The sequence below is a fragment of the Pyrgilauda ruficollis genome, unplaced genomic scaffold (genome assembly GCF_017590135.1).
Source record: "Pyrgilauda ruficollis isolate IOZ18807 unplaced genomic scaffold, ASM1759013v1 scaffold16, whole genome shotgun sequence".
NCBI lineage: Eukaryota > Metazoa > Chordata > Aves > Passeriformes > Passeridae > Pyrgilauda > Pyrgilauda ruficollis.
The window spans coordinates 7,519,503-7,532,166 of NW_024514764.1; the positions used below are offsets into that span (position 1 = coordinate 7,519,503).

General features: G+C 42.0%; 1 protein-coding gene across 1 annotated transcript in view; it reads right to left on the reverse strand.

The window, feature by feature from the left end:
• Positions 1-4,425: 4,425 nt before the first annotated feature.
• The window catches only part of BMERB1 (bMERB domain containing 1), a 52,375-nt gene continuing 44,136 nt past the window's right edge, over positions 4,426-12,664 (reverse strand). Inside the window, exons 4-7 of the mRNA XM_041462733.1 lie at positions 10,167-10,240; positions 7,283-7,397; positions 6,130-6,212; positions 4,426-4,724 (exon numbers count right to left, since the gene is read on the reverse strand). Of these exons, the coding sequence (XP_041318667.1) occupies positions 4,612-4,724; positions 6,130-6,212; positions 7,283-7,397; positions 10,167-10,240 (385 nt within the window). The 3' untranslated portion in view covers positions 4,426-4,611. The remainder of the gene's footprint in view (positions 4,725-6,129; positions 6,213-7,282; positions 7,398-10,166; positions 10,241-12,664) is intronic.

Below are 12,664 nucleotides of genomic sequence, written 5' to 3' on the forward strand. Positions count from 1 at the left end.
ATTTTGCTTGCCATAAAGTAACAGGACAGACTAGTTGCATGGTGAGCTATGGTTTAACTCCTATTAATAGCATTTTCCTAGTAAGCATCACTTAAAATGCTGTATTCCTTCCTGTATGACTGTTTTTGTTTAGTATTACTTAGGTGGATAAAGACAGAAAAGAAATCCTAATTCAAGTGATTATTAAAATGGATTGTAGTGGTATATGTATGCTACAGAAAGCAGATTGATCTAAAGAGAGAATGCCATTTACTAGAAATTCCTGAAATTCCTGAAATGCCACTTCAGGGTGTTATTTGAGCACGTTTTGACGTGGCTGTCAAAGCACTATTTATGTCATGCCACGGCTCAAGTTTCACGTCAGTTATTGATTCAAAAGTGAAGGATTGCATCCTGCCTGTGTCATGAAGGAGAAAAACAAACTCTTCTCTTGGTGTAGCTGGGATGAGGCAATTGGCTGCAAGAAACTTGATAGTAGCTGCAGTCGTCTCCTCTGGTTTTGTGGTCAAGCCTGTTAAAATCCACTGACCTCTGTAACTGATGAGATTCACTGTTTAGGTATCAGCTCAAACACCTCTTGGTGTCTTAACGCAATTCTTTCAGTCTCCCATGAAGTGTTGTTGCACAAAACTGCCTCTCATTAAGAAACAAGAAAGCAGAATTGGATGTGAGGGGAGATCTCCTGTGAGACACCTCCTCACTCCTCTATGAGACAGAGGTGCTGCTGGGGCTGTGAGGATCCAGGCTCAGCTGCTGAGCTGCTCTCAGGATCCCAGTGAAGTGTTGTGTGCACAAGGGAGAGGAAGTTTTGGTCTTTGGGTGAAAGTTTTGGTATGATCCTGTTTGAAAGCAGCCTGCTTGCCTGGCTGTTTACAGGATGGATGGGATCATGTGAAACAAGATGCACTTTGGTAACAATGGTAGCATTTATGCTGGGGTGAAGGAAGACTTTTTGTTCAATTCAGTAACACCAGGGCCCTCTTGGCATGGCAGTTCTGATACTCGGATGAGTTGGGACCCTTACATTCTCAGTGTAGGGCTGGGAACTGTCTCTAATCTGTGCAGGCTCTGGGCTGTAGTGAGGTTTCAAAGTCATCTTACAGCATAATGAAATTGGCTTTTTTGGTGGGTTTTCTTTATCAGTGAGAAAATCTTTTATTTCAGTAGCATCTCAAACTTACCCCTCAGCATTACTCCTTTTGTGCAGAATAGTAACCTTATTCTTTTTGGGAAGTGTAGCAGCACAAGAACTGCATCCCATTCCACTCCACAACCAACTTTTCCCTCAGTAACAGGAAGAAACAAAGGCTTAGTATAACACAGCAGCTTAGTTTATTTGGAAACATGTTTAACTTGGAAGAGATTCAGTAGGTCTAGGGGAAGGTGCAAGAGAACCATTTGCTGGTGGAATTGGTGATTTGTACAAATAGCACTTCAGCACTTTTGTTTTTCTCAGTAGACCAAGGTCCTTTCCTGAACCCAGTCATGTTTACCAGTGTGTCAAATCCACCTTACACTTTCTTGCACACACTATTCCTTTTCCAATGCCTTGCCTTTTTTCTGAAGTGATAAATAGCCAGGATTTCCAGAAGAGATACCGGGTGCTTCCATCAATGTCCCTCTCTGCTGACAGTGACTGATAGCTGAAAATCAACTCTGAAATGATGCCAGTTACTCCATACAGTCACCTAAAGATACTTGTCTGATACTCTGCTGATTTTATATATGGGGATTGTATCATGTGTTGTGCTCACAGGATCATGGCAGTTAAAAAGCCCCTAGTTGTTCCTGGGATATTCAGTGACTTAGTCTGGTTTTTAAAAATAAGGGTCAAGATTTTTACACTTAATTCCTTCCTAAGTTTAGTTTGTTTAATTGTAGCCATTAACTTTGACATCAGCCATAAGGGCTCTGCTGTGTTCTAGACAGGCAACACTAAACCAGTGTTGAACACAGTTGAGAATCTGACCTTACAGTCTAACAAATCCAGGACTTTATTGCTTAGCAGCATCACTGACCCACTTCAGAAGGAACCAATTGTGCACTGCAGGCAAGCTCTTCAAACCCACCCAAATAAACACAGAAATTTGCTAATTAAAAACAAAAACTGGCATACAGAAAACCTTCCAGCTGAGGCAAGCTAGAATTTCTGAAAACGAAGTTCACTCTCATTAACACTGCTGGAGTTCAAGTCCCTTTGGGGCACTGGCTGCCAGTGCTTAACTGCAAGAATATTGCACATTCCTACTTGCTGTTTTTCTTCCTAGTTTTAATTAAAGGGATTGCTCTGTAGCCTGGTCATGAATGTTGCTTCCCAGGATTGCCTAACTGTTTCTTGCTAATGAAATTTGTTCATGGAAACCTACACTGCACTCACTTCACTTTATTGCCAGGTGGATTTTGTGCAGTCTGTAGGGATCACCCCTCTCATCAGCACAGCCTGGGTTAAACACTCGTGTGCAGAAGTTACCTCAGGAATTAAATGTGCAAAGTCCTTCTGGACCCTTTATTAGTGGCATTCACAGCTGATGCTCCTAAGGTTTAAAGTTTGGTGCTTCACTACAGCTTTTTCCCTGACTCCCATTTGCCTTCATTAATGACACTGAATATCTGCCTCTTGCCTTTAGATTCTGGCAATTCCTGATGTTTTAACTGGGTACCAGCAAGAGCCCGTGGAATTTTACAGGAGCCAATGGGTGTTTCTTTCCCTCCAGTGTGTATTTTCTCCCCTAAAAGCAGTTTTCCCCATAACTGTAAATGTACACAGGTGCCCTGCAGAGTCCAACCCACACCAGGTACAGATTGTGACAGCTACAGAGCTCAGTGTGGTGTGTATGTCTCAACAAGGATACAAGAATCATACATGAGAGTCAGCCTTTGTTCTCTTTCCTGCATCTTTGGTCAAAGTGATTAAAGTGCTTCATGTCTCAGTGGAAACCTTTTGTATTTTTTCCTCTTTGATCCTTAAAACTTAAGGTATTAGTGACGTCAGTTCTTTTTCTCAAGTGAGTCTGCAATACTGAAATTATTCTGGAAATGAAAGTGTTTTTCATCAAATCAGTCAGTGCTAGGGATTAGGTTTTATTTGTATGAGGATAGTCTGAGTTACTTTAGATGGTGTCTATTGCCTTCAACATTAATAAGATACTTTTTCTGTCTAAAAAAATAACTGTTTATCCTTTTGGGGTAACTGCTGTTAATTTTTTCTCCTTTCCTATACTGTGGTTCCTTGGTATATAAGCACACACTTCACTTAGCTGGCTTCACAAAATGGAAGTTCCTCTTGCAAAACATTATTTTAGGAACTTTTTGCTATCTTTTGTTATTTCTAAGCCTGAGATTGTCACACTAGATCCATGTACGTTTATTTTACTATTTACACCTATCACAGTACATTTATATGGAATACCATCACACAGACAAACCAGCTACTGACAGCTAATATAAAGATATTAGATTCCACAAGCTTAATCTGCATAGAGACCAGAAACACACTTAATGGTGAAACACAGACAAGTATTTCTGCATTTCCCTTAATTTTAAACCCATTTTATACAGAATGTGATTTTCCTGCCACAAATACCTACTTCTGTATTTGTATATTTGTCTTGTGGCCAATTTGTCTTGGGTGCCTTGTGTCTTCCTATGCTTTTTTATGGATAGTTTATATTTCTTGTGGTCACAAAATATACAATTAATACTTGTTTTAAGCATGGTTTCAATATTAGTTAAATTTTGTCTTGTGTTCTTCTCCCAGCAATCTCTCAGTGATGTGTAATCTCCTGCTGCATGTAGCTTGTAAAAATGGACAAAACCCTGGGTGAATATTTCTCTTACTTCATGGGAGCTGGAGATCTAAAACAGAAGTGACACAACCTTGGACTGCATCATCAACTTGCAGATTACTGTAGCTGTGCTTTGCTAAAGCTTTGCCAGGGATTTATTTCCCCTGGTGCAAGCAATATTAATTTGACTTGAGTAACTCGGATATCATGTGGGGTATAAAAATCTGTAGCTACTTGCAGCATCCTTGTCACTGTTCTCATTCTTTAGGAAGAATTTGAAATGAAACTCCACAGCAAAGTAGTTGAACATCACACAAGTTTGGTATTTTGTATGCAACATCAGTTACCCTACAGTTGCTTCCTCTGTCAGTTGTGCTATATATAGCATTGCTACTTGTGGCTTTTGTTCTGAAAAGTAGCCAAAATTGGAGAATTTGGTGATTTTTGAGTGCAGTTTGTCATGGGGGGGAAAGTGTACAACACATTCTTCTGAAGTTATAACCTATTAAAATTGCTGGTTTACACCATACTGGATTAAATATAGCCCCTTTTCATTCACCTGTATCACGGGGGTGCTTTTTGTTGACTCTACTGCTGATCTCCTCTGGTCCCTGGACAGCCACTAAATAGATTTCTTTTGTTTTTAGGCATGCGTGTAGAGTGATCCATGCAACAGTGAAGAACCTGCCATTGTCCAGTCCATAGATTACACTTGTGCAGCTGCTCTTGCCTCCCTCAGCAGGATGCTGCTGGTTCCCCTCACCATCCAGTTCCACTCAATGGAAACACTGAAAAGACAAGCAGGGTGGGAAGCCCAGGGCTCTCTCTACATGATGTTGCACTGTGTGGCCCCACAACAATCTTTAATAATTGCCAGCCCTGCCTTGGCAATGGTGGGCTTGCTTGGAGGAGGTTCTGCCTTCTTTTCTGCTGGGCTGCCTGCAATGTTCAAAACAGGACACCATTAGAACCAAGAGCTGCTCAAAGTCTTCCTTCCTACTTCTGCCTTAAAGGGTGCAAACCTTTCCTGCCCTCTCTCCACCCACACTGAATTTTTTAGCTCCTGTTTGAACAATACATTTTGGTGGTGACGGAGCTGATACCTGGTTTGAAACTGCTCAGAAAGTCTTATCTCTTCAGGGAAGGGTGTTAAGAGGAGCTAAAGAATCCATACATCTCAAAGGGAGGGGAAACTTGCATCTGGTTCAAGGCAGGTGTCCCTTTTCACAGCCATGGGTCCTTTCACAAAGTCATTTCACTGTTTAGCTCCCAACAAGGAAAGGAGCTGAAGAACAAAAGTATTGCTAGAATTTATTCTCTCATTGGCTTGGATGTTGTAATTAAGGGAACAAGATAAAGGTAGGTTTTCATTTTTCAGGGTGAAAAGAATATTTTTATCTTTAAAACTGCATTTAAAAGCAATGAGAAAGTAAACAAACAAGGAAGATGAGTCATGCTCCCTGTGACTAAGGGGGTATAAATAATTAGTGATGCATCTTAAAAGGTCTCTTCTCAACCTTGTACTTGAACTTCAAGGTCATTCCAGTCCCTCTGGGAACTCTTGAGCAAGATCTTGATCTGTGCCAAAGGGCAGAATGTTTGGTACAAACCTCTTCAGCTGGTGGACCTCTCTAAGAAGGGCACTGCTCTCACTTGGCTCTGCCTGAGAGCTCATCCTGAGACAGGGCAAAATCAATCTGTGAACTTCTAGAGCTCCTGCTGTGGCTGTGACTGTTCTGTTTGAAAGTTGCAGCTAAAAGCTTCCGAGGCATCATGGAATCCAATTTGTCTCTCAGAAACCAGTGTGGTTCCATTCTGCCTACAAGTGATTTGGGTTGGGGTGGTTCAAAAGCCTATTCCTGATGGTAATATGTAAGAAATGTGGGTCAGCTGTGGAAGTTTGCAGTTTTTTCCTCTAGTTTCCATCTTGACTGCAGTAAAACAGGTGAACTTTGTTTCAGATATTCCAGCATGGACCTGAAGAGGTTTTTCTCCATTATTTTTGTAGAAACAGATAGGAAAATTATTAATAGAAATCTAACTGCTTAGAAATGCAGCTTGTGGCACTGTGTATACAAATATACTTTGCATATTTAAAACATACAGAGCAGTTCTGAAGTGACCATAGGTGACAGAAATTCAGTTTTATGGGGTAATTTGGTATCTGAAGTCTAAGTGGCCAGCAGCTGCTGACACCCTGAGTTGTTTCTAGGTGATCTAGTTGTTTCTTGCTAGCTTCACCTAGCTTTTGTCTGAGGCTGCCCTGTGAAAATGCTCTTATAATCAGTTGTCTTTGGAGTTTTTCCTTTTGCTCTTGTTTTTTTCTTAATGATTAGGAACTCACTGGTAGGAGACTGTGTTGCTTTGTCGACGGGTTTTAACTTGGTGCGAAGGAACTCAGCCATCTCTCTGTCTTCTTCTTTTTCCCTGGTAGAAGGAAGGAAAATAGATGTTAGAGGAATGACAGTTTTCTCTGTAAATGGGACAGCAAAAGCTGGTGTAGCTAGGATCAAGTCACTAGTAAACAATTAATTTCTTTGCTGTTTTCAGAAACATTTAATTTTGCCACTTATTAAAGAGCAAAATATTTGCCTAAATGAAAGCTGCTGCTGAGGCTTTTGTGATTTGCACAGGGGGCTCAGTGAGAGCTCTGGGTTCAGTTCTAGCTCAGGCTCCTTGTCAGCTGCTGCCTCTGCCCAGCTCTCTTTGATCAACTGCAGGACTGGGGAAAGCTTTGCCAAATCCTCTCCCTGCTTGCCCAGAATTTCAATGTGTTGGAGGAGATACTGTCATTTTGGATAAATGGATTGGGTCTTTACTGCTGAAAGAGGGGGAAGTAAGAGCAAAACTGACTCTGTAGAGTGTTGATCTCAAACAGAAGATTGGAGTTGGGTGCTCAAAGTGAATCTGGAGGAAGCCTACAACTTTCTTGGCAACTTTGGGCTAAGCCATGGAGATTAAACCCTTCAGAACCTGCCCATGGCTCAGACTCAGGTCACCAGCTAAAAGCTGACTGCTTTTTAGCTGGTTTGGGGTTTTTTGTTGTTGTTTGGGTTGTTTTGCTATGACAAGATGGGAATCAACCTGACAACATGAATAATTTCAAAAGGAAGATTTTAGATGTCTACAAATATTCCCCTTGTAGAATTCCATTTCATGTCTACTTTTTATCCCAAGAGAATTCCCTGGTAGCAGCATAAATCCTTTTCTTTTAAATGGTAAATGCCCAGACTGTTTCTGGTAGGAAAATAAGAGACCAAAGCTCACTGATATTCATGAGACGACTGAATCATTAATGGGATAAAGAGCCACAGAATTAGAGCAATCTAATTTTAATGGTTTTCCTATGGAAAGGAGAGGAGGCTTTTAACTTGGTGAGTTGTTTTGAAGGACCAATTCTCTCCCATTAATGTTGATTTAAATTTTGTCACTTAATCTATTGTATTACTAGGCTTGTGGAATGCCACTAAATAAGTTCAGTTGCTCTTGGCTCTCACCGTAATCTCTCCACCTCTGCATCATCTACAAGAAAATCTCTTTTTTGTACCAGTCGATGAATCTTCTGAATCAGTTCATCCTCTCTTTGCTTCTCCATCTTTGTTTTTTCTTTTTCTGGTCAAAAAGAGAGAAAAGAGTGTGTTACTTTGGGCTCTGGGGAGGTGAGGGGGTGGTGTAGGACGTTGCAGCTGTCTGAGAATCAGCTGCTGATTGAAGTCAATGGTTTTCCAGGCTGAGTCACCAAAACCCCAGCAAGCTGGGTCACTGCCTCTTTGCTCTCCTCACTTGCTGCTGTTGACTCTGATCAGCTTTTAATGGTCTGAAGGTTCTGTGGGCTTTGCTAAGCCTGCTTTTAATACTCAATGACTCTGCAAGACATTGCTTGGAATTTTTTTTTCAGAGCTTTGGCAAGAAAATAGTTCCAGATGCTTTGTTAAAATCCAATGTACAAACTCCATTTGACCTCAGGGGAAAGGAGATCACACCAAAAGGAACTATTTCTGTGTGTTTCAAGACAGCTTTGGCTGTTGAAAACAGCACTGTTTTTTCTACTCTGACAAGGCAGGTGAGCTGCAAATCCCCACCAATAGCAGCAATTGTAAAACACGGAAAAATAAATGCAAGTTTATTTTCCCCGTACTTCAAAAATCTGAGTAATTCATATATATCCTTGTTAATTGGCCAGTCTGGAATGGCTAGGTTGTCTGTAAACAACAATTTTTGTGGCATGAAAGATGTGTCTGTCACAAACTAAAAGTCATAAATGTTAGAGATTACAGAACTGTCCTTTCAGGCTATAAAGCAAATGTATTTCAGAAAGAACTCTTCAAATCTTGCAAGTGCAGCAGAGACGAGAAAGCCAGAGGCAAATCCAAGCTCATTTATTTCTCTGAGAAGCTGAAAATTTTGAGCAGCTCTGAAGACACTTTGTATTAAATCAAGATTTTGGGCTTTGGGCAGCAGGACCTGCACAGCTCAGTACAGTGAGAGCTGGGGGAGGGTGAGTGAGCTGCAGTCTGGTGCATCTGAGCTGTTATGTCTGCTGATTTAAGTTATAAGACACTTTAAATAGCTAAATTAATCAGACACTTGAAAACAATTGGTTTTAGTACAGATTAAAAAAAAAAGAATGCTTAGAGGTGGCTGCTTTTTCCTGCTTTGTCTGTTATGGCTAAGGAGCAAGGACTGTCCTCACTTCTGAAGATAGAAGCTACTTTCTACTTCCTTTCATTCTATGCTTTTCCTAAATTGAGATGTGCTCCCCCATTATATCCTTCAGGAAACTGTCAACTAAAAATATTAATATATGTGGCAAACTACTGCATATTCTGTGTACTGAAAGACTGATTCCACATCTACTGAAATTGGCTAAACTGTGTCTACTGAAACCAAAGAGCAGCTCTCTATACAAATCTGTGTTCTTACAGGAAAATGATGGTGGAGATCCTGTGAATGAATCCATTTCTGGAAAGTGTTTCTCTAGGTTAGGCACATGCTGTGTCAGCACTTAGTGCCAGCTCTTGTGACCCTGCCTGGAGCTGCTGCTGCTGGAACTGCCCCTCTTGGATTCTTAAGTTGCTGAGATTTGTGAAGTTCCAAGGAGAAACTGCTGTCTGTGGGTCTCTGCTTGAGGCCTTGAGACTGGAAAATCACTTCTAAAAGATAAAAAAAAAAAAACCCAAACAGCAGAAACACCAAAAGAATGAAAGCTGATTAACCCTATCTGTTAGTTCACAGGACAGGAAAGCTTGCAGATCAGAAAAGTGAGGCAAGGGGCATCATTCACAGATACTTTCAGGGATCTGTAATCCTTTCCATTTGAACGAATAATGAACCAAGAATGTTATTATTAAAAATACAAAATGTGACCTCTATAAGAAGTATAAGGAAAGAAAAAGTAAGAAATATTATTAATCTCTTTCTGTTAGGTGCAAAATGTGGCAAAGTTCTTCGACAGCTAAAAGTGGGTGGTTTCAGGGTAGATCTCTTTCCTAAGTCACAAATGCCCTTCTCTCTCCTTTTTGAGGACAAAGTTGTCCTTCAAAGTTGCACAATAAAATGTGAGGAGGAAAAATGAGGATAACCAAAGGATAGTCAAAACTTGGACTTAATAGTTAAGCAGGAGCAGTTAAGCAAATTATTTCTGCAGGGTGCTGGAGGCTGTGCAGGAATGTGTGGTGTGAATGGCCTGCTGCAGTTGCTGTTTTGCAGGATCTGTATCTTTTTTCCTTGAACATAGTAAGGCTGTTGTGGATCATCTAAAATGGCAAGGCTGTAGGAAAGTGGAATTCCTCACTGATGGCAGCTGGAATTCTGAGCCAAGGACTGCAGAGCTGCCCACAGCTCTGTCCCTCCTTCAAACACTGAATTTGCAGAGATTTATGGCAAAACACAAAACAGAGTTTTGGGCCTTGCTTTTTGTAGAAATCTGTTCTTGATCCTAGAAGGTAGATTTAACTACAGTTGTGATAATGGATTGGTGTAGCAAGGAAAAAATCAATCACATTCACAGTGATGGTTATAAATCCTCTCCCTCTTTTATCTCTGGTATCTCAGCACTTGTCTTTTCTACCTGACAATCTCTGTGCCACTTGGTTCCCTTGAGATTGCTAAGGGAGTGCAAGAAATAAGGAATGTGCTCCTTGTTTGAGTGATATTTGCTGGGTTGCTGCCATGGGAGCAGTGAAATACAGCATGAAAAGAAATTTAGAAACGGAGATCAGAGATGGGCAGGAAAATGGGAATTAAAAATGAGCAGTAGAGGAAAGAGATATGAAAGTCCACCTTGTGGTGAGGAGATTCTGATTGTTGGGTGGGTGATGCATGGGTGGGGATGGTGTCAGCACAGGTGTTATCCTAATACTGGGTGGAGACAGCCATTACCTGGGATTGCTACCAAACTCTGCAGCTCCTGCTTAAGGTTCATAATGTCTTTGCACAGCTGGATGTCATCCATCCTGCAGAAACAGAAAAAGCATGGTCAGACATGCAAACCCCACTCTGTTGATGGATTGGCCAGGTCTCAGCTGAGTGCATGGCCCTGGCCTTGCCTGGGACCTGTCAGCCTGAAAGGGGATCCTGACACTCTTGGCTCAGCAAGTTTAACAGAAAGCAAAGAGTATTTAATCCTAAATGCCCTTGAGCCCTTGGTTACTTGTCTTACTGGCTCTAATTTGTGTGTAGGTCCATACCTGTCACTGTGGATAATTTCAGATTTTACTTTCTTGAACATCAGAGGACTTTCTGGAGTGGGCACCTGTCTCCATAATGGTCCTGGGAAAAGACAGGCGAGCCACACTGCACTTAGTGCAGCCAGAGTTTTCACCAGGGAGAGAGCAAGAGCAGCAGAGAGCCTGGCAAGGGGCAGCAGAGGGTGACAGCTTATTTGACATGGGCAAGGTTCATATTCTACCACCAGCTTTCTTTGTGACCCTACTAATAAATCACCTCTAACACCAGAGATCTGGAAACTGACATAATTTGGTATTTATCTATTTCTGATGTTTTTTGTCTTGGGTAAATATCCTCCATGGTTGATGTTAAATGCTTCAAATCCTTGATATGTGCAGAAAGTCCATGAATGTTAAGACACAGAAGACAGTTTAAATAAAGAAAAGTAACTTTAGCAGAAACTGCACCTTCAGTTCTCCTTGAAACTGCTGCTTCTCCTGAGAGCTGCCACTGAATCACTCCCCGGGAAGGCAGCAGCCTCCAGCATTGCCTTCCTGGCACAGTTTCCTCCAGTGCCTCAGCCAGCCAAGGCTCGGCTGCTGGCTCCAAGGGCAGCATCTGGGGCTTTCATTTTGAGATCACCCCCTGAAGAGCACAAAACCCAGCCTGTGTGATTAATTGTACATTCTCCGCTTGGATCTCACCAACGCTCTCCCTGCCCGGGGATCTCAGAGCTCTGTTTTTCACCGTCCTGGGCCTGAGGGGGGACTGGCTGCTGCCGGAGCACCCGGAGCAGCTCAAGTGCGGCCGGAGCAGGGGCTGTCACCGCGCCACTTCAGCAGAGCAAGGCTGAGGGATCGCGTGTGTGTCTATGTGAGAGGGAGCCCTCAAGGGACAATGCAGCCAAATTATTGCATTAAGTGAGGAGTGGGAAAAGTAGGTGTTTCTGGCACAAATAAGACTTTAATCACAACCCAAGAGCTTTTATTCTCCCCTCCGCCTCTGCCAGGTCTCTGCAGGGGCTGTCCCTCAGCTGCTTTGCTCTTGTCAGTAAAACACGGTGATCCTTGTGTTGTTAACTGCATCTTGCCTGTTCTGCCACTTTCACCGTGCTATGACAGCTGTTCCTGCTGCCTTTTTACCCCTCTCCTCCCAAAATACAACCATGAAATACCTCTCCTAATAATCTTTATTGCTGACCTCTTTTCCTTCTTTGTGTACCGCTGTCACTTCCACTGGGATCTGCTCGTTCAGTGCCCATCTGCCTTGTAAGCCTTGGTTTTATTGGGAAGATCAGCATGTTTGCCTCAGGACTAGAGCATGGTCCTTTCTCTGTGTGTTTAGCACACTTGGAGGCAGAGATGTTTTTACTGATGAATATTCTGACTTAGGCTCTCCATATTATTCACTCTCCTCACAAGCAAAGCCTGCTTTACTCTTGAGATCCATCACACTAAGTGGCACTGGAATTACTTTTATCAATTAACCTTAAATGCTGTCCTCCCAGGAGAGTATTGAAAACGTGCTGGGATGTGAGCAAGCCTCACAGCTCCTTATCCATTCTGTGTTCGTGCACTTTGGGTGTCATGTTGGTACATTTGACTGAGATGACCATGCCTGACAAAGATGACAGTTTCTTGGCAAGAAATGTTCAATATTGAACTGCTGTATTCAAGTGATATCAGGCCACGCTCTCAACTGGTAAAGAGAACAGTGAGTTTCTACAAAAGAGATCTCTGTGATAGACAGAGAGGATTTTTTTTCTGATTCAGAAGATTTGGCTTCATTCTGAGAAGCTCTGAAATACACTAATTAAAATACTTCACTATATCAGTTTGGCTCCGTGCCCTCACTGAGGAACTCCAAAAAGCTAATGGCACTGCTCTTCTCTGAGGATTTTCAGGAATTTAAAATACCATCAGCAGTATATTCCAAGTGAGCAAGATCATTCCCGTTCAGTAGTCCCTACAGTCCTTGTGCCTAACTTGTGGCAAAGGTACTGACCACATGGTGCAACTTCAGTTGCACTTTCTCCCCATTATCTTGGCTGGTTTTCAGTCTGACTGCAGAGCATGTAGCTGGTATTCCATGTATATTTTTAGCATCTCTTTTTCCTGAGACCTAAACTTTGTTCCTGCCTTGTAACACACAGCAGGAAGTAAATCCATGGCCAAAGCACTTTAGGTCTGTAACAGCTCTGTGACCACATG